We start from the raw sequence: 22430 nt of genomic DNA, 5'->3' as shown, positions 1-22430 counted from the left end.
GACTTGGAAAAGACAGCACTACCTTTAAGCTAAAAGCAGTCCCCACCCTAGATACATGGCTCAGCAAATGAAGCATGGACTGGCCTGAGTCCCCAGTCTCACCCCGTCAGTGGGACACTCTAGTAGAGATCACCACCCACACAGATATATGCCAACAGTGACCACAAAACCCAAGCTGTACTGCCCATCCTTGGACTGAGTTTCTTTTTTTTTCTATTAAAACTCCAATCTTTTATCAAAGTCATTGATCTCCTTTGAAAATGTTTCAGTTTATTTCAGTTCACTCGCTCAGTCATGTCCGACTGTTTGCGACCCCGTGAACCGCAGCACGCCAGGCCTCCCTTGTCCATACCAACTTCCGGAGTTTACCCAAACTCATGTTCATTGAGTCGGTGATACCATCCAACCATCTCATCTTGTGTCGTTCCCTTCTCCTCCTGCCTTCAATCTTTCCCAGCATCAGGGTCTTTTCAAATAAGTCAGCTCTTCCCATCAGGTGGCCAAAGTATTAGAGTTTCAGCTTCAATATCAGTCCTTCCAATGAACACCCAGGACTGATCTCCTTTCGGATGGACTGGTTGGATCTCCTTGCAGTCCAAGGGACTCTCAAGAGTCTTCTCCAACACCACAGTTCAAAAGGATCAATTCTTCAGCGCTCAGCTTTCTTTATAGTCCAACTCTCACATCCATACATGACTACTGGAAAAACCCTAAGGGTTAAAACTGGAGAGTCATTTCACTTTGGTATAAATGACTTTCTGGTTCATTCCTTCCCTAAGAAAGAGACACAAAAAGACAAAGGTAACCGAATCCCCACCTTCCCTGACCCTCAGGACATTGTGTGCTGCCTCTTCTCCCTAAAGCAGCAGCTCCCATCCTTTAACGCAGGTGGCCACCAAACAGCCATCCCTGTGCTTTCCTGCCTCACCCATGTGCACTAGGTTAAGAACTTGGTCATCACTTCTGCTGCAGTTTTGACCAAAGAAAGGCCCAAGGCCATCCATCCCAGATTCAAGGAGTACGAAATGAACTTCATCCCTTCTTGGCGGGATCTGTGAAATCACATTGTAAAGGATCTGGCTGCAGGGGAGCCATTAATTGGGACCATCAATGCAATCAGCCTACCAGGAATTGGGACTGTGTCTAATGCTGGTGAAGCCTATATTTTCCAAAACTAAATTTAGGACTAAAGAGTTGTTTGTCTAACATTTTATATAAAGATCAAACAAATCTCATAATTATTTAATATTTGAAAAGCTTCCATATACTAGTGCAAAAAATGCTCCAGTGAGGTTAATATTACCTTGGGAACTAGACAAGAGTTTCAGTCATTCCATTTTTTTTCAGAACATTAACAGAGAAATATATTTAATACTATTTGGAAAAATTATTAATTTCTATAAAACAGTTTTAAATGAAATTAATATTTATTTTTTGAAAGGAGTCTTTACATTTGGGAATTGTGAAAATGTTTATAGATATAACTGCAAGATCATTTTTAAACAAAAATGAATTCTATTTTTAAATGTAGTAAAAAGTTCACGTTGATCGAGGCATCCTCTTAGGTTACGTGATTTCCCCAAATGTTAATAAAATGTGTTTTGTGCTACCTGAGAATTTATATTCTATTGAGGAGTGGATATGTAATAAATAAATGCTACATATAAGACAAAAAGGACTAAAGGGTTGATTATGTGACACGAGGTTTTCAAATGAGGCTGTATTAGAAACTCTGGGATGCATGGTCATAATTATACCTCCACATCACCCTAGTGTGGGGATGGCACTAGTAAAGAACCCACCTCCAGTGCAGGAGACATGGGTCGGAAAGATCCTCTGGAGGAGGGCATGGCAATCCACTCCAGTATTCTTGCCTGGACAGAGGAGCCTGATGGGCTACAGGCCGTAGGGTCGCAAAGAGTAGGACATGACTGAAGTGACTTAGCACACACACAGCCCCACTCAGTGACCTCCCCTGAATCACATACTCAGTGATTATCTGACCAATTCAAAACCTGGTATTTCAGAACAGGGATGGAACTTCCATGTACATTTTGGGATCAAAGGCTAGTATGTTTTAGCAGGCCTTTAATTTTATAGGGCTTCAGACCTAGAAGCCATTTAAAGTCATATCTTTCACTTTATAAAGAATAAAATAAAATCGAGAGATAAAATGACTCAGCCAAGATGATATGGTTAGGAAGACTGGTGTTTCTCAAACTAAGAGACACATGAATCCCCTGAGTACCTTGTTAAAATGCAGAGTCTGAGCAGCAGGTCTGGAGTGGGGCTCGAGATTTAGCCTTTCTAACAAGAGCCCAGGTGACACTGATGCAGCTGAATCTAGAACCACAGTTCTGAACATTGAGCTCTAGACCTTGCAGATTCTAGAGAGGAGATGGTAGGCAGACACCTGCATTTAGATCTTCTCTCTTTTTTTGAAGTCCTTCACCAACAGCACCAATTTTGTTGTTGTTCAGTCGCTCAGTCGAGTCCAACTCTTTGCAACCCCATGGACTGAAGCACACCAGGCTCCCCTGTCCTTCACCATCTCCCGGAGCTAGATAAAACTCATGTCCATGGAGTCGGTGATGCTGCCCAACCATCTCATCCTCTGTCTTCCCCTTCTCCTCCTGCCTTGGTCTTTCCACACCCATTTTATCAATGAGTAAACTGAAATTCAGAAAGAAGGTATTGGCATTGGATGAACTCCCTGAAATTTTACAGAAGGGGCCCACTTCCCTACACCTCGAGGCAGCTCACCAAGAGGTGAGCTCAAGGAGCTATGGGCCGCTGTGAACCTCTGGTTCCTCGAGCTGAGCATCCCCTTCCTTAAGGGACTGCACCGGACTCATGGTGCTGGCCCGAGGGTCTCTATGTCCCCAGGGCTGAGATTGTCCTGTCTAGTTAGTGATTTAGGAGCTTGGCAGCCTCACTTGTTCTATTGTGTGGCCTCTGAACATTCTGTCCAAATGCCTTTTGGCATGCCACGCGTTTTCAAAATGAAAGGGGAGTGGAAAAAATGAACATTGCCCTTGCTCATTTGCCTAATTCAAAAGCATCTAGAAGCTTTTTTCAGAAGTGCGGGTCGGGGGGTGTGGGTTGGGAGTCACCATCATCTGAAATGGAGGAAGCACCTCATCAAGGGTCCAAGAGAGAAATGGAGACATAAGTTTCAAGGGCTGACATTTTAATGGACAGACCTTGGGCCTGGTTTGTTTTTCCCATCCCCTTTCGGGTTAGAAACCACTGCCTTTTTGGAAGCTCTTGTGCTGAGAGGAAATTGCTTTTTCCTAAAGGAGGATCTGAATCTTCCTCGCCCTGCTAGGATCCTGCACTTTCACATCAGTTCAGTCCCACCCACAGACGTTTATTGAGGGTCTGATATGTGTTGGGTGCTATGCAACAGAGATTTAGTGATCAGGGAAATCCCTGTGCTGTACATTCATCCATTCATTCAGCAGCTGACTATTGCTGGGCATCAATCCAGCTCCGGGAATAAGGAGGGAGGAAGATAGCCATGGTTTGGCTACACCTAGTCTAACCAGAGACACAGTCAGTAAGTAATCTCTCTTGACAGATTGCACTAAGTAATTACTTGCTGTGACAAGGAACCACAAGAGAGCGTAATGCTGGGAAGACAAAGATGAAAGAGGTCCTACTCAGATCCATCTTTCCATTCTGCTCCCTGGTCCCTCTCTTAGGTTGGGTCCTCCCTGGAGGCACTGTCTAGGGGAAGCGTGGAGGGGAAGGCAGGTGCTCCCAGTCCTTGGGCTGGGCCCTCCACGTGACCCCAACCCTCACTCCCCAAACACTTACACACACCTCTACTGTTTTCCAGATGCCAGCTACAAGCGTTCTTTCCCAAATGCAACCCTAATGGTGTCATTCCCCTACAAAAATTCTTTCCTGGCCTTCCCATCATTTGAGGGATTAAGTCCAAACCTCTCAGTAGAGTTTACAGGGGTTTTCACTGTTTGGCCCCAATTCATTTTTCAGCCGGTGATCCCGCCTTCCCCATCATTCCTCCTTCTTTCTTACCAGAAGGAACATCCTAGGACTCCCCAGGACCACTTAGAGTGAAGCGGGGCCTTTCTAAAAAATTCTTTTATTATAGAAATGTTCAAACATACACTGAGGCAGAGAGAGTAAAATGATGAAACTTCGTGTACCATCACCCAGCTTCAATACATTCTCAGTCTTGTGCTCTACATGCCCACCCCACCTTGGATTATTTTAAAGCAAATCTAGACTAAATATATTTTTAATCTGAAAATACTTCAGCATGTATTTCTGAAAGATGAGGACAGGGGTTCTTTTTGAGATTCCAGGTTTGTTTTTTAAATTGCAAAATAGGACAACCAAATTTGTAGTACAGTTTTAATTTGTACATTTAACAAACCAGAGCTCTTAACACGTACACACACACAGGAAAATGACTGTATTATATCCTTATTTTGGGGAGCATTAAAGAGCCCAGATTTGAGGTCCTTGAATGTGAAAGCCTGCTCTCCCAGGATCACCCTCTCCTGACCTTCTACCCCTGTGGCTGGCCCTGACATTTTCTGAGTCCTCCGGGAACTTTCACTCCTTTCTGCATTTTCCCTTGTGGATTCTTGAGCATGGAAAGTCCTTTCCTCTGCTTGCTCAGTTGCTTCAGTCATGTCTGACTCTTTGCCACCCTATGGACTGTAGCCCACTAGGCTCCTCTGTCCATGGGATTCTCCAGGCAAGAATACTGGAGTAGGTTGCTGTACCCCGCTCCAGGAGATCTTCCCAATCCAGAGATCAAACCCGTATCTCTTACATCTGTCTATATTGGCAGGTGGGTTCTTTGCCACTAGTGCCACCTAGGAAGACCAACAGTAACAGCACCAGCATTTATGAGGTTCCTTGGTGGCTCAGAGGTTAAAGCGTCGGCCTCCAATGCAGGAGAGTTGGGTTTGATCCCTGGGTCGGCAAGATCCCCTGGAGAAGGAAATGGTAACCCACTCCAGTATTCTTGCCTGGAGGATCCCATGGATGGAGAATCCTGGTGGGCTACAGTCCACGGGGTCTCAAAGGGTCGGACACGACTGAGCAATTTCACTTTCCCTTTCCCTTTTCAGCACTCTGCTCTTTTCTACTCATTCAGAAAGTTCAGTCAACAGATCCTGAACACTTGCTATGTGTTAGGTAAACCGTGAACAAAATAAATACCAGCCTTGCCCTCGTGGAGCTCAAATGAATAGATGTGGAAGTCAACGTATATGAGCAATCACAGCCTTAGCTTTGCTCATAGATTTGTGAAACCCGCACCTCAAAGCTTCCTCTCTGAATGGCTTCAAAGTTAGCCATGAGGGCTTGGAAAGTTAAGGTGAGTTTCAAAAGGAAAGAGGCAGTGGTCTTATGAGTGGGAGGGAGCACCAAAGGTTACTTTCTCTCTTGCTCTGCTCATGGGTTCCCTGTACCAGTATTTCTTGATACTTCCTTGTTTGGACTAGACATGTTTCCCTCTCAGCCCTTCTCTTTATCAACTTGTTGCTGGGATGACAAATTTAGTAAGAATGTGCCAGAAGCAGAAATCCTGCTTGCTCCAATAATTGGACTAACAATCTGGCTTGGGCAAGGGCTGAAGAGCCTGTGGGAAATGAGACAGATAAGGTCTGACACACACAGGAGGCATGTACCTGCAAGCCAGTGTCAGTTTTCCAGTAAAAAAAAGTCCTCTTTCCCAAGTATTATAAATTCATAAGATGCCCAACTATATATTATAATTTTTTAAGATCAATACTTTTGGCATTGCCAAAATATTATCCTTGTTTATTGAAACTTGCTAAGAATTTCATTTGCCTTCATGGTTTGTAGTTATGCAAGCTATGTGCTAGATATACACATATAGCCGATTCCAAGGTGTGCTTAAAATCTGCTTAAAATTTAAAAAATTTCATACAATGGAATATTATTGTTGTTTAGTCACTAAGTCGTGTCCAGCTCTTTGTTACCCCTTGGATTCCAGCACGCCAGGGTTCCCTGTCCTTCCCTATCTCCTGGAGTTTACTCAAATTCGTGTCCATTGAGTCAATGATGCCATCCAACCATCTCATCCTCTGTTGCCCTCCTTCTCCTCCTGACTTCAGTCTTTCCCAGCATCAGGGTCTTTTCTAGTGAGTCGGCTTTTCGAATTAGTTAGCCAGGTTTTAGAATTGCAGCTTCAGGATCACTTTCCAGTGAGTTATTCGGGGTCAATTTCCTTCAGGATTGACTGATTTGATCTTCTTGCAGTCCACGGGACTCTGAAGAGTCTCTTTCAACACCACATTTCAAAAGCTTCAATTCTTCAGCACTCACCCTTCTTTATGGTCCAACTCTCACATCCATATATGACTACTGGAAAAACCATGGTTCAGATTATCCCCAGAGAATTTCTGGTGAAGATCCAGCTATATGTAGCATGTGATTTACACACAAACTCAAATCTTCACAATAACCTTCCTTGCTGGTGTATCTATTCCCATTTACAGAAAACGAACCTGGGAACTAAGTTGCCCAAGAGTGCTCCGATAGGAAGTGACACAACAGTATTTAATCTGCTGTGTCTGGCTTCAAAGCCTATGCTCACTCTTACTCCTCATTCTACAGCATTCCATGAATAGCGCTTCCCTGAACCAGACAGAGGAAATGACATGTCCCTTTGCTTATAGCCCCAAGTAAGCAAGTTCTGTGCAACACCAACGAGTGTCTTTAGCCAAAATATCACATTTATCTTGAATCTTAAGGCATCACACTGTGAACATAAACTGAAGCAAAGCAATGCAGATGCTGAAGGAGTGCAGTTACTGTTTAGCTAATTTCTGAAGTGACTAAGAAAAAACAATACTTTCCCATGTTAGGGATCATCTGATTATAAAGAGGGCTTTTTCCCACTGAGACATGGAGTTGCAACAAGATTGTGAATAGAAATTAATGACAACGGAAAACCTAGGGAACTTAAAATCACATGGCTGTGTCTCTCCATTCAGGGTGGTCTTGATCACCTTGGTCATTCAGACCCTTCCCAGAGCCACCGTTTTGCTGGGATGCTGTCCAAATTGTGAACAAACCCAAGAATCCTCACAGGAGGAGAGCTGGCAGCCCAAGCCTGTTCAGTGCCATTAACCTCACTGGGGTGAAAACAAGAAAAGTGTATTCGCAAATATTGCCATCCTATCGGTGTGTTTATTTTTGACTGTTCCGTTTCTCAGGGAAACAGGAAATGTAAGAAAAAGGAATGTTTGTGTTTTCATAGGGCAGGTTTAATTTAATTTTTCTAAAAATGCTACCGGTATTTTTCCAAGACACTCTAAAAGTAGGAAGAGGTGATGCAGAGAGTTCAGAGGTGGGGTTCTAAGGGCAGAAAGCATTAAGCTTGGCCATGAGGCCAGAGACCTCATTTAGCCAACATTTTCTGGGCCACTCCTATATGCCAGACCTGGTCGAGGGCAGATACAAAAAGAGGGAAAGCTGGTGGGACCTCTGACACCTGGGTGAGTAGTGGGACCTTTAACTGAGATCAGGATATAGGAAAAGGAGATAGCATTTCCAATGGGACATTTACGAGGTTGCTTGGAAACCTCATGTGTATCCTTGGTTGGGTTGGAGGTGCCTGTGGGACCATCTGGGGCTGGGTTTTTGAGGCAGGTCGGTAACTCAGGAGAGGCCTGAAGGTTCAGTGATGAGCAGTAGCAGACACAGACCTGAAACTTCTTATGGAGGTAACAGACTAGTGAGGGAATCAGACGATTGTTCAGCAATCTCATAGGTGAATTTAAAACGGCCAAGTGCTAAGGAAGAGAAAGAGTTCAGCGGGCTGTTAGCTAGGCAAGAAGCTGAGTGCCAGCTTCTTGAGGAAGCAGCAGTGGAGATGTGATCTGATGTGGGGATAGGAGGAGCAGGAAGAGTGTTCCAGGTAATGAGAGCAGCATGTGTAAAGGCCCTGTGGCTAGAAGGAGCAAAGCCAGTATCAGGTCAGAAAGAAAGCCAGAAAGACTGGGATAGAGAAGGTGATGGGGGAGCGTGCGTAAGATGGGGTGGGGGTTGGGGAAAGGCTGGAGCCAGATCTCGGAGCCATGTAGGCTGCGGTCAGTTTTGTCATGACATGTTCTGTCTTGTCTTTCAATCACCTTGGTAATTTGTAGATTTGTCACAGCATTAAAGGATTGGAAAGGATTGCCCCAGGTCATCTTGTCCATTCTACTCCCTCTAGACAGGACTTTCTTAGCATGCAGTACTTAAACTCCAAGAAGATTCTGTCAGATATTACACACCAAGGTTAAGGTTTATCAAGCAGCTTTCAGGATGTTTCTGTTTTCTCTTTTTAATGAATCTTTTTAAATGTCTGTAACAAGCCCTGTTTCTGCACCTCCCCATATCTGTCAAATCTTCATTGAGTCCCCTGCGGACAACGTGGCATCAGGCTTCCTTGCCCTCTTCTCTCTCTTTGTGTCCCAGGAATGACTGAATTCTGTCCATCGGGCCTTGACATCCCCCTCCACACTCCATGCCCCTAAGATCACAGATGTGAAAGAAATGAGAACTAGGATGGACTGCTGTCCCACTGGCTTCCCAGGTGGCGCTAGCGGTAAAGAGCTGGCCTGTCAATGCAGGAGACCTGAAAGACATGGGTTCAATCCCTGATTCAGGAGGAGTCCCTGGAGGAGGGCATGGCATCCCACTGCAGTATTCTTCTTGCCTGGAGAATCCCATGGACAGAGGAGCCTGGGAGGCTACAATCCTTGGGGGTCTCAAAGAGTCAGTCATGACTGAGCAACTTAGCACATAGCATGCATGCTGTCTGACTACATGCCAGGCCTTGGACATCCTCTAACTCAATTTAAGCCTCTTCACCAGCAGTGACCATTTAGTGACAGACACCTATTATAATGTCACTTCATCAAGTGATCTTCCTAGGGGTATGAGAAGACTGAGTCACAAGAGTAGCCAATGAGTTGCCCACAGGCTCATAACCATAGGTGTCAGCTGGATGTGAACCCTAGGGGCCTTCTGGCTCCACAGTTGATGCTGCCCCCACTGGCCCCCAAGCTGCTTGGTCATCACAGTAGCCAGTCTTGTCCTAATGAGTCTGCTGGCCTCCACCCACCCTCTTCAACCAAATCCACAAATATACACAGTTCTGAACACATGGAAGTCCTTAATGATGAATAGCGTAATTATCCAGAAGCAGCAGCAGGACAGTGGGCTCAGGCCAAATCCTATTTACTCCACTTTCTTGATGAGTAATACTAGGCAACCATCTTCACCTCTCTCAGCCTTCACTTCCTTCATATGTAGTAGTGTAGCATGCATGCTCAGTCCTGTCTGACTCTTTGTGACCGCGTGGACTGTAGCTCGCCAGGCTCCTCTGTCCATGAAATTTCCCGGCTAAGAATACTGGAGTGGGTTGCCATTTCCCACTCCAGGAGATCTTTCTGACTCAGGGATTGAACCTGTGTCCCCAGCATCTTTTGCACTGCAAGCAGCTTCTTTACCACTGAGCCATAGGAGATGGGGCTAAAAATCATCATCTCATAGATGTGTCAAGAGATTTAAAAGAGACGATATTGGTAAAGTGTTTAGCACCATTCCTGGTACACTGTAAGTGCTCCAAAATGGGAGCTGTTGTTAACACAGCTCCCAGAAGTCTTCCTGAACCTGCTTTGTCTATAGGTACACTCTGCACCCAAACCCTCAGTGGCTGCCCAGTGTTCACAGAAACCATCCTAAATCCCTTCCTTGTGTCTAAGGCCCCCTCAAGCTTGCCACTGCCCACATTTTCACCCTAATTCCCACTGCGTCCCCAGCAAGCCTCTACTCACACCAACCTTTACTAACAAGTTTTCCCCAAATTCTGTCCAACTCTGCCCATATACATATGACGTCATTCCTTGTCATGGAAGCCTTTGTCTAACGCCCATCCAACATATACACTTCCTGCACAGTCACTATATGCCACCCCTTGGATGGAGCCTGGGGATACACCTGTAAATGAAACATGCAGAGCACCTTGTTCTCTCAGCGCACCTACCTTGGATTTGACAGAGGGACAACAAAGAAAATAAACGTGCAATTACAAATAGTGGCTAACTCTATGAAGGGAGAGTTCATGGTGTGATAAAGAAGATTCAAGAAGCACTTATTTTTTTAGACCAATATCCAGGGAAGTGCACTCTGGAGACAGAGCATATCAACTGAACTGTGAAGTATGTAAAGGGGTGGCCTAGAAAACAGTGTTAGGTAGCATCTTTCAGAGAAAAGGAGCAGCGGATGCAGAGGCCGGAGGTAATGAGGCTCATTCAGTAAAGATCTGAAAGGCCCATGTGTTGGAACATGTAGACAGAAGCTGGGGTGGTAAGGAGGGGAAACACAGGATGAAACAACAGGTAGTGAGAACTAGTTCAGGCCGAGCCTCAGAGGCTTGGATGGAGACCCAGCTTCTCCTTGAAACCTTCCAAGGTGTTTTTGGTCCTTGTTTTCCTCCCCCAGATTCTTCCAAGCCTTGCTTTCTCCATCACTTAACCAGGACCAAACACTGTGTTTTTAAATCTCCAGAGAGTCGTGAATATACAGAGAGCTGCCTCCTTCAGTGGGGAGCTGCCTCAGACCACTCAGGTCACAGCTCTCTAATTCCTTGGCTTGACGTTGAGGTTGGTACAACTCTGATCTGGCCTCACACTGCTCTGACTCCAACCCCCCAAGAGAATGCCTAGCAGGAGCCCTGGGCCACCCCCACTTACTTGGTTTTCTTGGGAGCCTTCTGAATAGGGCCCTTATCAGCCTGGGGATCTCTGGTTTCAAAAATGGATTTGCCCCTTCTAACAGGAAGTCAGGCCTCTTGCGCCACTGGGCAGTGCTGAACTCTGGAGCCCCGGGGCATGTGAGCGGGGACAGGGGGTCTGTGAGAGACTGATGCAGGCCTGCCGTCCCCAGGGGAACTAAATAAAGCTATTGTTGGGAAGGGAAGAGAGAAAATAGCCGACAAGATGTTTTTTGTCCTTCATGACCTGTCTGTGTTTGGGGAGGGGCTGGCATGTTACAAATGAGTGGAAATAAGAGTGGCCTTTGAAACCCAATTGAATGGCTTGGGAAGGGAAAGGGGAAGCTTGGGGAGAAGACCTGGGTGGCAGTGGAGGAGCTCCATCGTTTCCTAACTGCCTGACCTTGACAGATGGCTTGCCCCCGATTTCTTATCTATCGCATCAGGAAAGGGCAGAATGCTAACAAATCTGAGTGCCTAGAACCATCCCTGGCCCTTATGAGACACTCAATAAGTGTGGCTGTCATTAACCTGGGAGAGCATATGGTTGGGGGATCCATCCAGGGTGCAGTATGTTAGCATCCTTGTTCTTTCTCGAGCTTTTACGTAGCAGGATGTCTCCAGAACCATCCCTGGCCCTTATGAGACACTCAATAAGTGTGGCTGTCATTAACCTGGGAGATCATATGGTTGGGGGATCCATCCAGGGTGCAGTATGATAGCATCCTTGTTCTTTCTCGAGCTTTTACATAGCAGGATGTCTCCAAATACTGCTGATTCTCCCCTTGAGAAGCTCTTGACTAGGATTTATGACACTAGCGTACAAGCTCAGGTGTACAAAGATATTTAGTGGTATTGATCATAGCAGCAGAGAGAGAGAGAAAATGGCACAAATGGCCATTATAGGAAAATGGCCAAGAATTGCAATCCACGTGCCCTGTGGGATATTGTGAAGCTATTAAAACTATTGTATTAGGAATGTAGCTACTGACATGGGGAAGGGAGTGCAAATGGTGAGCTGTGAAGTGAAAAGAGCCATTTTGGAAAAAATTGATCTCATTCATACATATGTATAAATATTTGCAAAGATGGAGCATAACAGGTATTGGGCAGAAATCACCAGGACAATGAGATCAGTCACCTGGGCTGGAAAGTGGGTTGTTGTTGTTGCTGAGTCACTAAGTCATGTCCAACTCTTTGCAACTGCATAGACTACAGCACATCAGGTTCCCCTGTCCCTCACTATCTCCTGGAGTTCAGATTGATGTCCATTGAGTCAGTAATGCTATCTAACCATCTCATCCTCACCTGGCAGAGGATCAGATGGAAAGTAGGGGAGGGATATAAAGGAAAAAAAAATATTGTGGTAAAAATAGGGAAAAAACTAATGGTTTAATGGTAAGTGAATAAATATAAAATTATTTCTCTAATATTGCAGAATATCCCTTTTTTTAATTGAACATATAAATGAGGACTATAAAGTAGGGTGGACCAAAGCAAACACTGATTTGATTAGAGGATAAAGTTGTAGACAATCCTAGTCTTGAATTTCTATGGTCATTTGAAGATGATATTTCCATTTTTTTAAGTGTCATTTAAAAAACTTTTTGGGAGTGTCCCCACTCTCTCCATCACCACCATCCTACTTCAAGCCCAACCAGTAGCCCTTCAAGTCGGTCGTAACCAATTCCAAATTGCTCTCTGGTCCTTCAGTTCAGTTCAGTCCCTCAGTCCTGTCCAACTTTTCTTGACCCTATGGACTGCAGCATGCGCCAGGCTTCCCTGTTCATCACCAACTCCCGGAGTTTACTCAGACTCATATCCATCAAGTCGGTGATGCCATCCAGCCATCTCATCCTCTTGCATCTCCTTCTCCTCCTGCCTTCAGTCTTTCCCAGAATCAGGGTCTTTTCTGTTGAGTCAGTTCTTCACATCAGGTGGCCAAAGTATTGGGAGTTTTCAGCTTTAGCATCTGTCCTTCTAATGAATATTCAGGACTGATTTCCTTTAGGATTGACTGGTTTGATCTCCTAGCAGTCCAAGGGACTCTCAAGAGTCTTCTCCAACACCACAGTTCAAAGACATCAATTCTTCACTGCTCAGATTTCTTTATAGTCCAACTCTCACATTCGTACATGACTACTAGAAAAACTATAGCTTTGACTAGACAGATCTTTGTCACCAAAGTTATGTGTGTGCTTTTTAATAAGCTGTCTAGGTTATCAGAGCTTTTCTTCCATGGAGCAAGCATCTTTTACGTTTGTGACTGCAGTCCCCATCTGCAGTGATTTTGGAGCCCAGAAAAATAGTCTTTCACTGTTTCCATTGTTTTCCCATCTATTTGCCATGAAGTGATGGGACTGGATGCCATGATCTTCGTTTTCTGAATGTTGAGTTTTAAGCCAGCATTTTTACTCTCCGCTTTCATTTTCATCAAGAGGCTCTTTAGTTCCTCTTCACTTTCTGCCATAAGGGTGGTGTCATCTGCATATCTGAGGTTATTGATATTTCTCCCGCCAATCTTGATTCCAGCTTGTGCTGCATCCAGCCTGGTATTTCACATGATGTACTCTGCATGTAAGTTAAATAAGCAGGGTGACAATATACAGCCTTGACGTACTCCATTCCCAACTTGGAACCAGTCTGTTGTTCCATGTTCGTTTTTAACTGTTTCTTCTTGATCTGCATACAGGTTTCTCAGGAGGCAAGCAAGGTGGTCTGGTATTCCCATTTCTTGAAGAATTTTCCACAATTTGTTGTGATATACACAGTCAAAGGATTTGGCATAATCAATAAAGCAGAAGTAGATGCTTTTCTGCTATTCTCTTGCTTTTTCGATGATCCAGCAGATATTGGCAATTTGATCTTTGATTCCTTTGCCTTTTCTAAATCCAGCTTGAACATCCAGAAGTTCGCAGTTCACATACTGTTGAACCCTGGCCCTTCAGCCTCTCCCAATACAATTTAACCTGCTCTCAGCTGACAGGTCATGCTCCTGTCCCAGAACTGAGCTATTTCTCCAGCCCATCCAAGCAACCTAAATTCTTCCCTTCAGATTTGAAGGCCCCTAGCAATCGGGCCCCAAATTGCCTCTTCCTTCTCAGATCACCAGCTCAGAGACTTGCAAGCTGGTTCTGAAAAGAATGCTTTTCTCAATCAAAGTAAAAAATGGCAAAGGAAAATTTCTCCTAGTATCAGGAAAGTTCATTGTTTTAAACACATTTTCAAAATACTTTTTTTGAAATATCCTACTGTAAATTCTCAGATTTCCCTTGATTGACTTTCTGTGTCAATTTCTACTCCCACTATTTTTGACCATTAATATGTTCCTCTAGTCTCATTTAAGAGTGTTGGAGAAGGGCACTCCGTTTAAATATTTAATTCCACTTAGAAATTATGTCCAAAATCACTTTATTGATGATAAACTCATATTAAGTTTCATAAGATAAATCCTCCCTTCCTTTGAGTCTTCATTCATTAAAGCTCATGAAGAATCTAAACACCCTTCATGGGAAGACCATAGCACTCTGAGCTATTCAGCTCTTGAGGGATGCTAAGCCTTCCCTCCACCCACCCACAAAGCTATTCATCCTTCAGAATCCTTCTCTGAGTCTTCCTTTTCTATGGGACTTGCTCATGACACCACCCACTCAGACTCACCCACTGTACTGCTGGGTCTGCTCTTTTATTGCATCGTTCATCTCTCTGGGAAACCCTGTCTCAATCTTCTGTGTGTCCTACACAACATAAAACAGAGAGCCAGCCATGTAATAGTTCTTATTTCAATTAGTGCACACTGAATTGATTTGATCTTATACTGTTTTATTCATCCTTATGTTTAGGGAAGAGTATTTATTGCACCTCAGAGATGCATATGGTCCCCAGGAAAGTGTGCCTTGGTAGAGAGAGGACTTGATTAAGACTCAAAACACATGAGCTTGACTGGTTCTGTTATTATATGTTGTGAAAACAATCACTTCACTCTGGTCTTCAGTATCTAGGAGGACACATGTATTAGTTTCCTATTACTTCTCTAACAATTTAGCAGCTTAAAAGAATACCTCTTTATTAGCTCACAGTTACGTACATCGGGTAGAATGGCATGCCAAGGTTCTCTGCTTAGGGTCTCATCCAACTGAAATCAAGATGCTGGCATGCCACATTCTCCAGAGCTCAAGTTTCTCCCCCAAGCTCATTCTTTTTTCCCACATAATTCAGTTCTTTGCAGCTATGGGTCTGAGGTCCCCAGTTCCCTGCTGGCTTTCAGCCAGGGGCTGCCTTCATCTCCTGGCATAGGAATGATATATTAAGTCTTTCTCATGCTTCGAATCTCACCTCCTTCCTCTTCTGCCACCAGTCTGAGAAAGTTCTCTGCTTTTAAGAGCTCGTGTGACTTAATTAAGATAATCTCCCTGTTTTAAGGTCAGCTGTGCATATAACAGACCAATCATTGTATGACAATCTCATCACATTCACGGACTCCAGAGATTAGAGTGGGACACCTTGGGGAGTATTCCTAGAAACTCTACCTGCCTTAACATGTTAATATAGGGAATAGGCAAGATGATTCCTAAGTTAATCATCTCTGATGACTCCCTGTGGTGTAGTCTCCTGATTTTCCTTCATTGGGCTTCACTTCACTCCCTCCCCTGCTCTTAACCAGATACTGCCAGGTTGGAGCCTCTGGTCTCTTTCTTCCATCATCCAGCCTCCCTCTTTATCTCTCTCTTTGCCCCACAAAACCAGAGTCATCTCCTTCCTCCCTTCAACTCTACTTCACACTTTGATTTTGAACCTCTATGTGGTGCCAGTTTTACATTCTTTATGTCATTTCTTCTTCCCCCAACTAACCTGTGAGTTGGGCATTATTGTCCCCATTTTGCAGATTCAGTTCAGTCAGTTCAGTTCAGTCTCTCAGTTGTGTCCAACTCTTTGTGACTCCATGGACTGCAGCATGCCAGGCCTCCCTGTCCATTGCCAACTCCCGGAATTTACTGAAACTCATGTCCATTGAGTCAGTGATGCCATTCAACCATCTTATCCTCTGTTGTCCCCTTCTCCTCCTGCCTTCAATCTTTCCCAGCAACAGGGTCTTTTCAAGTGAGTCAGTTCTTCGCATCAGGTGGCCAAAGTATTGGAGTTTCAGCTTAAGCATCAGTCCTTTCAATGAATATTCAGGACTGGTTTCCTTTAGGATGGACTGGTTGGATCTCCTTGCAGTCCAAGGGACTCTCAAGAGTCTTCTCCAACACCTCAGTTCAAAAGCATCAGTTCTTTGGTGCTCAGCATTCTTTATAGTCCAACTCTCACATCCATACAGGACTACTGGAAAAACCATAGCTTTGACTAAATGGACCTTTGTTGGTAAAGTAATGTCTCTGCTTTTTAATATGCTGTCTAGGTTGGTCATAACTTTTCTTCCAAGGAGCAAGCGTCTTTTTATTTATTTATTTTAATTGAAGGCTAATTACTTTACAATATTGTAGTGGTTTTGCTATACACTGACATGAATCAGCCATGGGTGTCCCACCCTCGCCTTCTCCCACAGAGTCCAAAAGACTGTTCTATACATCTGTGTCTCTTTTGCTGTCTCACATATAGGGTTATCGTTACCATCTTTCTAAATTCCATATATACATGTTAGTATACTATATTGGTGTTTTTCTTTCTGGCTTACTTCACTCTGTGTAATAGGCCCCAGTTTCATCCACCTCATTAGAACTGATTCAAATGTATTCTTTTTAATATCTGAGTAATATTCCATTGTGTATATGTACCACAGCTTTCTTATCCATTCATCTGCTGATGGACATCTAGGTTGCCTCCATATCCTGGTTATTATAAACAGTGCTGTGATAAACACATCTTTTAATTTCATGGCTGCAGTCACCATTTGTAGTAATTTTGGAGCTCCCAAAAATAAAGTCTGTCTTTGTTTCTACTGTTTCCCCATCTGTTTGCCATGAAGTCATGGGACCAGATGCCATGATCTTCATTTTCTGAATGTTGAGTTTTAAGCCAACTTTTTCACTCTCGTCTTTCACTAAAGGCTCTTTAGCTCTTCTTTTCTTTCTGCCATAAGGGTGGTGTCACCTGCATATCTGAGGTTATTGCTATTTCTCCTGGAAATCTTAATTCCAGCTTGTGCTTTATTTGTAATTTTGCAGATGAGAGCAAATTTTTTACCCATTTTGCAGATTAGAGCACATTATTGTGTTCATTTTGCAGATTAGAGCACTAGGGTTCAGAGAAGTTAAATATCTAATCTAAGATTAAACAGAAGGGAAGGTTAAATCTGAGCACAGTTCTTTCCAGTACCTGCCGGCATGCAGGGAAACAATCAATTTGAGAGGGATGGAGAGGAAGAGAGAGCGCAACGTTGCCCCTCACCTCAAGTTCCACCCTAAAATAAGATGGAGATGAAGCCCCAGTAGTGATCTGGGCAGTTTGCGGACTGCAGAGGGTGTCTAGGGTATGTGAGTGAATGGCTGGGGGTGACGATTTTGCTGGGGAACAAGAGCACTTGGTGAAAATGCACCCATGCATTTCACTGTATGCCCCTTGAGTTGGTAAAATTTCAGTCTTTCAGCCTCAAGTGTCGGGATCTCTTTTCCTGCCTATGAGAGCATAGGTGGGTACATCCACTTTGCAGAGCAATTTGGCTACATCTAGCAAATCTGACAGAGAAGGCAATGGCACCCCACTCCAGTACTCTTGCCTGGAAAATCCCATGGATGGAGGAGCCTGGAAGGCTGCAGTCCATGGGATCGCTGAGGGTCAGCCACGACTGAGCAACTTCACTTTCACTTTTCACTTTCATGCATTGGAGAAGGAAATGGCAACCCACTCCAGTGTTCTTTCCTGGAGAATCCCAGGGACGAGGGAGCCTGGTGGGCTGCCGTCTATGGGGTCACACAGAGTCGGACATGACTGAAGCGACTTAGCAGCAGCAGCAGCAAAGCTGAGGCAAGCACTGCCCCACCACAGCAATTCCATACCTGTGCCTGTGTCTTGGTGAAGCTCCCTTACTAGTATTGTTTATAATTGGAAAAATAGAAGTCACCTAAGTGTTCATTAGCAGGAAATGGGCAAATGGTAATGTGCTCATCAAATGGAATACTTGGCAGCAGTTAAACGGGAATCTGAGCTATATGTATCAACATACATGAATCTCACGAACACAATGTACCCCCAAAATTCATAAGAGTAGATTCTTTTGATGCTACTTACATAAGGTTTTTAAATGTGTAATGTCTATTATTGGGAATCCTTTGTAGTAGTTAAATATGAATAAACACAAGGGAATAATAAACACATAATTTATATGACGGTTACATCTGAGATAGGAAGGAAGGAAATGTGATGAGATAGGAGGGAAGGAAATGTGATGAGAAAGGACATCAGGGGCTTCAACTGTATGGACAATTGTTTATTGCTAAAGCTAAGTGATATTCACAGTATTGCTTTTAAAGTCTTTTTTCATGTGAAATATTCCATAATAACTCTTACACTGACAAATATTACCACCAGGAACATGCTTACCACTTATAACATGAAGTGGAAAGAGCAATAAGCAGAATTGGGTATGCATTATACTCCCAACTTTGTAAGAACAGAATAAATCAAAATAAAAATTTAGATTAAAAAAAGAAAAAGGGAAACCGATAATACACCAAAACCATTAAATTTCAAGGGTGATTTTTATTGTGCTCTTTGTACATAATGACATAGTACTTTTTTATAGTTTACAAAATTTTATAGTGAGTACACATTGCTTTTGGAATCAAAAACAAATATTGCCTTTTCTAAAATCTGCATTTGTTAACTCTAGACACTAGGATATTATACATTTTAGCCTGAAATGAGGAAGAAATTTCTTATTCAGCCTCTACTACAGGAAGCCCTTGCTTAGGTCTTAGAGCAAACAAGTCACATCGAGCTTGGAGTCTAACAGACCCATGTCCCAGCTCCACCCCTTCCCAGCAGCTGCCTGAGTCTCGACTTTTTGTGAAGTGTTACAAGAATACCTTTCCTGCTTGCCTCACGTGACCTTGGTGGGGGAAAATGAAATTGGGTCCGGGCCATGGCTTTGGGTCCCACAACAGACCCTCTGTGGCAGTTACAGTCGTTCCTGTGTGTCAGACCAGGTGCTGGGCACCACAAGGGAAGACCTGGTTCCTCCTCCCAGAGCATCCAGGGTGTCAGGGGACAGCCCAGGGTTGAGGGACAGGCACCAGAATAGAAACCTGTACGGCACAGAGGGTGGGACATGATTACCTCTTCTGGAGTTGACCAAGTTGTGAAATTGTTACTAAATAATGAGGAGGGATAACCTCTGCCCTTAAGCAACTCCAAGTATACTTCTAGACACCGAACAAGCCTATTTCAAACAACATACAGACAGCATGAGCAGGAGATGCGTAGGTTCAGTCCCTGTCCCCTCACTTCCTAGCTGAGTAAGCATGGCCAAGACAAGCATCTGACCATCTGAGCCCCTCTCTTCCTCTGTATCACAGGGAGAGACATGCATGCCTTACAAGTCTTACCCAGACCCAGACTGTACCACAGATTATGTGTCAGCCCCTTCCCTGGGTCAGGCCATGTTCTGGTTGCTGGGGTTATGACAGGGAACTAACCAGGCCAGGCTGCTGCCCCATCAGTCTTTAAAGGTGGGACTCCAGGACAGTAGCTCAACACAGCACCCATGCAGTGCAGCCCATAAATGCTTGTTCTCATCTTGATGTGACCACTATTATTTTTCTTCATTGGAAGGTAATTGCTTTACAATGTTGTATTGGTTTCTGTCGTACAACATTGTGAAATCAGTCAGAACTGTATATATGCATATATAAGGGCTTCCCAGGTGGCACTAGTGACCAGAGTGTCGGCGGTGATGCTCTGGGATGCTAATGAGTGGTTTTCTCTTGTCTCTTTCAGCTCACAGCCCCTCACTTCCCCGTGGTGGTTAAGCTGGGACATGCCCACGCCGGAATGGGAAAGGTATGAGAAGCAGCTCTTCCTTCCACTTACGTTAATACTCACGCGGCTCCCCCGGACCACCTGCTCCCCTCTCTCTGTATCCCCCAACACCCCCACCTTAGCCTAGCCTCCCAGAACAGAGAGTTAGAGGAACCCCACATTCCCTCCCTCCCCCCATAACACACCTTCCTCTGCACTCTCATGGATCACCTCTCCAGCTCGGTCCATACTTGCCAAACCCTCCCTGGCTAATCAGTTCCCGTGATTGTAGATTCAGAGAAATGTATGTACAGCACCTTGTAGATGGTTCTTATCATCTCCACAGCTGCGTGTAAGCACGTGTCTTACTCATCGCTTTATCACCTGCAGAGTTAGAACCTAGAAGGTGGTGAATGCATATGGCTCCATGGAGAAGCCCCTGGAGTCAGTCAGTTTCCACAAAAGTCAAAAACATATCCTCCACAGTCACAGCTGACACTGTTACAGAACCAAACTTGGGTCCACTCGCCCACATGCTATAAAGCCAGTCTCCTGACACCAGGTTGTGGTCAAAGAGAGCACAGCATTTATTGTCAAGGAGGACTGGGGGCTCCTGCTTTAAAACCTTGAACTTCCTAAAGGGTTTCAGCTGAGCATTCTTAAAGGCCAGGTGAGGGAGGGGGTCTCAGGGTATGTGATCAGTTTGCACAATTCTCTGATTGGTTGATGGTGAAGTCATAGAGTGGTTAATATGATCAATCCTTAGGCACCAGTAGGTCTGGAGACTCATGATCATCAAGTAGTTTTAATTTCTTCCATTCAGTGATGGTTTTAGCATCTGCAAAAACAACTCAGGAAGTGTGCATCGGATACTGTTATCTAAATACTTCAGAGAGGAGCTACAGCAGAAGATGAGGGGGAGGGGTCTGTCCCAGGAAGGCCCAAGAGGGTCCTGCTCGGTTACAACATATTGTGACACTGTACTGGTCAGATTTTTGCAGTTGCAAGTATAGAAACACAGCTCACGTTAGAGTGCAAAAGACAATTCGTTGATTCAAGCGTCAGAAAGTCTCGGATAGTTCCTGATAGATTCAGGCAGAGCTGGATCCAGGAGCTCAAATGATACTAGACCTATTGGCCCTGTTAATCTCTGCCTGGTGTTTTCTTCGCTTGGTTGAGTTAGACAGCTGTGGATGGCCCGCTCTGGTCCCTAAGCTCACCATCCCAGAGGAAGAAAGACCCTGTCTCTTTCTGGTGCCTCTATAAATCTCATGGAGGAATATTGATCAGTGCCTGCGCTTCTAGAGATTTACTCCTAAATAAGGGGGATGGGGATGGGGAAGTTGGGGTGGAGGGGAACAACAGGCTACCTCTCAAGCTTCTGGCTCAAACAGGACCGTGTGAGAACAGGTAGATTTCAGTGCCTGCGGTCCCCAGTGGAGGAACCTGAGGCCACATGCGAGGCCCAGCACAGCTGTGCGCCAGCAGGGGCCGGTAGAAACCTTGCTTTGTGTAGGCACAGTCCAACCATGAATAACCCTGCACCCTGCACCTCTGTTCTTCCCGTTCTTCCCATGCCGTATGCCTTCTGTGTAACCTCTTCCCACCTAAACTCCATCCCCTTCAAGCAGCAAAGGATGGAAAGGGTCGGACAGGTCAGGGCATGACCTCAGCTCTGACTTTGATGTTAACTGGAGCAAGTTGCCATCTAACTTCTTTTGGCCTCCTCATCTGGCAAATGATGATACTTCTTACAAACATCTTTAAAATGAATCCTTATCAATTATGTCGCAGTAAAACTGGAAGAAAAAAGTAAAATTTTTTTAAAGTCCTCCCTCCCTACTTCCTCTCCCTAAAAAGTACACATTGTGAGGGCAGAGCTTTTTACCTGTTTGCTCCCTACTGTTCCCACTGCCCACAGTGGCCCCAGCTGCACCCTGGCCCCTCAGGTTGCTGGGTGGTTGACTGACTCCCTCTTCACCCTGAGTCTGTTCCCCACTGCCTGTTCTCCCTACCTCTCCTCCCTCCCCTGTCATCTGACTACAGCTCTCTGCCCTCCTAAGGCTGCCCTCCCCGTGGTCCTCAATGACCCTCTGCTGCTAATTCAGTGATCATATCTCTGTTCATATGTGAACTGACCTGTCTACATCATTTGAAGCTGCTGGCCCTCCTTTCTGTCCTGAGATCCATGCCCCTCTCCTGGATCTCTGGCTCTCTCTCTGACCATTCCTTCACCGTCTCCTTCAAGAGATTTCCTTCCTGCCCCATCTTTAGCCTCATCTGTTCCATCAGCACACACTGTCTGAGTTCTCGTCTGCGGTTTCCACTGCAGCTCCCGTCTACACGCCAGCAGCCCTCCAGTCACCCTTGCTGTGCAGCGTCTCGGGCTCTTCTATCTAGTTACGTCCTCTGCATCTCCACTGGTCCGCCCGGGAAACCTCAGACTCTCAAAATCCCAGACCACACCCATTTTCTTTTCAGAGAGCCCACTCTCCTTCCTTGTCTTCATCCTCCTCCTCTTCCTGGGACTGTCTTTACAACAGGAATCCCCAGTCCCTCCATTGTCTTCAAACAGAAATCTGGGAATCACCTCCCCTCTTCTGTGTACACATGGTCATCATGTCCTGTCACTTACCCTTTATTAATGTTTCTCAAAAATGTCCTTTTCTTCTTGCCCCCCTGCCACCATCTTGGACAGTTT

At 44.8% G+C, this 22430-nt stretch overlaps 1 protein-coding gene across 3 annotated transcripts in view; it reads left to right on the top strand.

The window, feature by feature from the left end:
- The window catches only part of SYN3 (synapsin III), a 496131-nt gene that overhangs the window by 410812 nt on the left and 62889 nt on the right, over positions 1 to 22430 (top strand). For 2 of the 3 annotated variants that reach the window (XM_086401179.1, XM_086401180.1), the window contains exon 7: positions 19709 to 19771. In XM_086401179.1, coding sequence (XP_086257305.1) covers positions 19709 to 19771 — 63 coding nt within the window. Of the gene's footprint in view, positions 1 to 7349; positions 7506 to 19708; positions 19772 to 22430 lie in introns of those variants that run through there. The other variant, XM_086401181.1, reaches the window with a different exon arrangement.

Source organism: Bos grunniens, chromosome 5 (genome assembly GCF_055505025.1).
Source record: "Bos grunniens cultivar Pamir isolate PY7600 chromosome 5, Bosgru_T2T1.0, whole genome shotgun sequence".
Classification (NCBI taxonomy): Eukaryota; Metazoa; Chordata; class Mammalia; order Artiodactyla; family Bovidae; genus Bos; species Bos grunniens.
The sequence above is the reverse complement of the archived record's forward strand: the minus strand, read 5'-3'. Positions and strand labels throughout refer to the sequence as shown.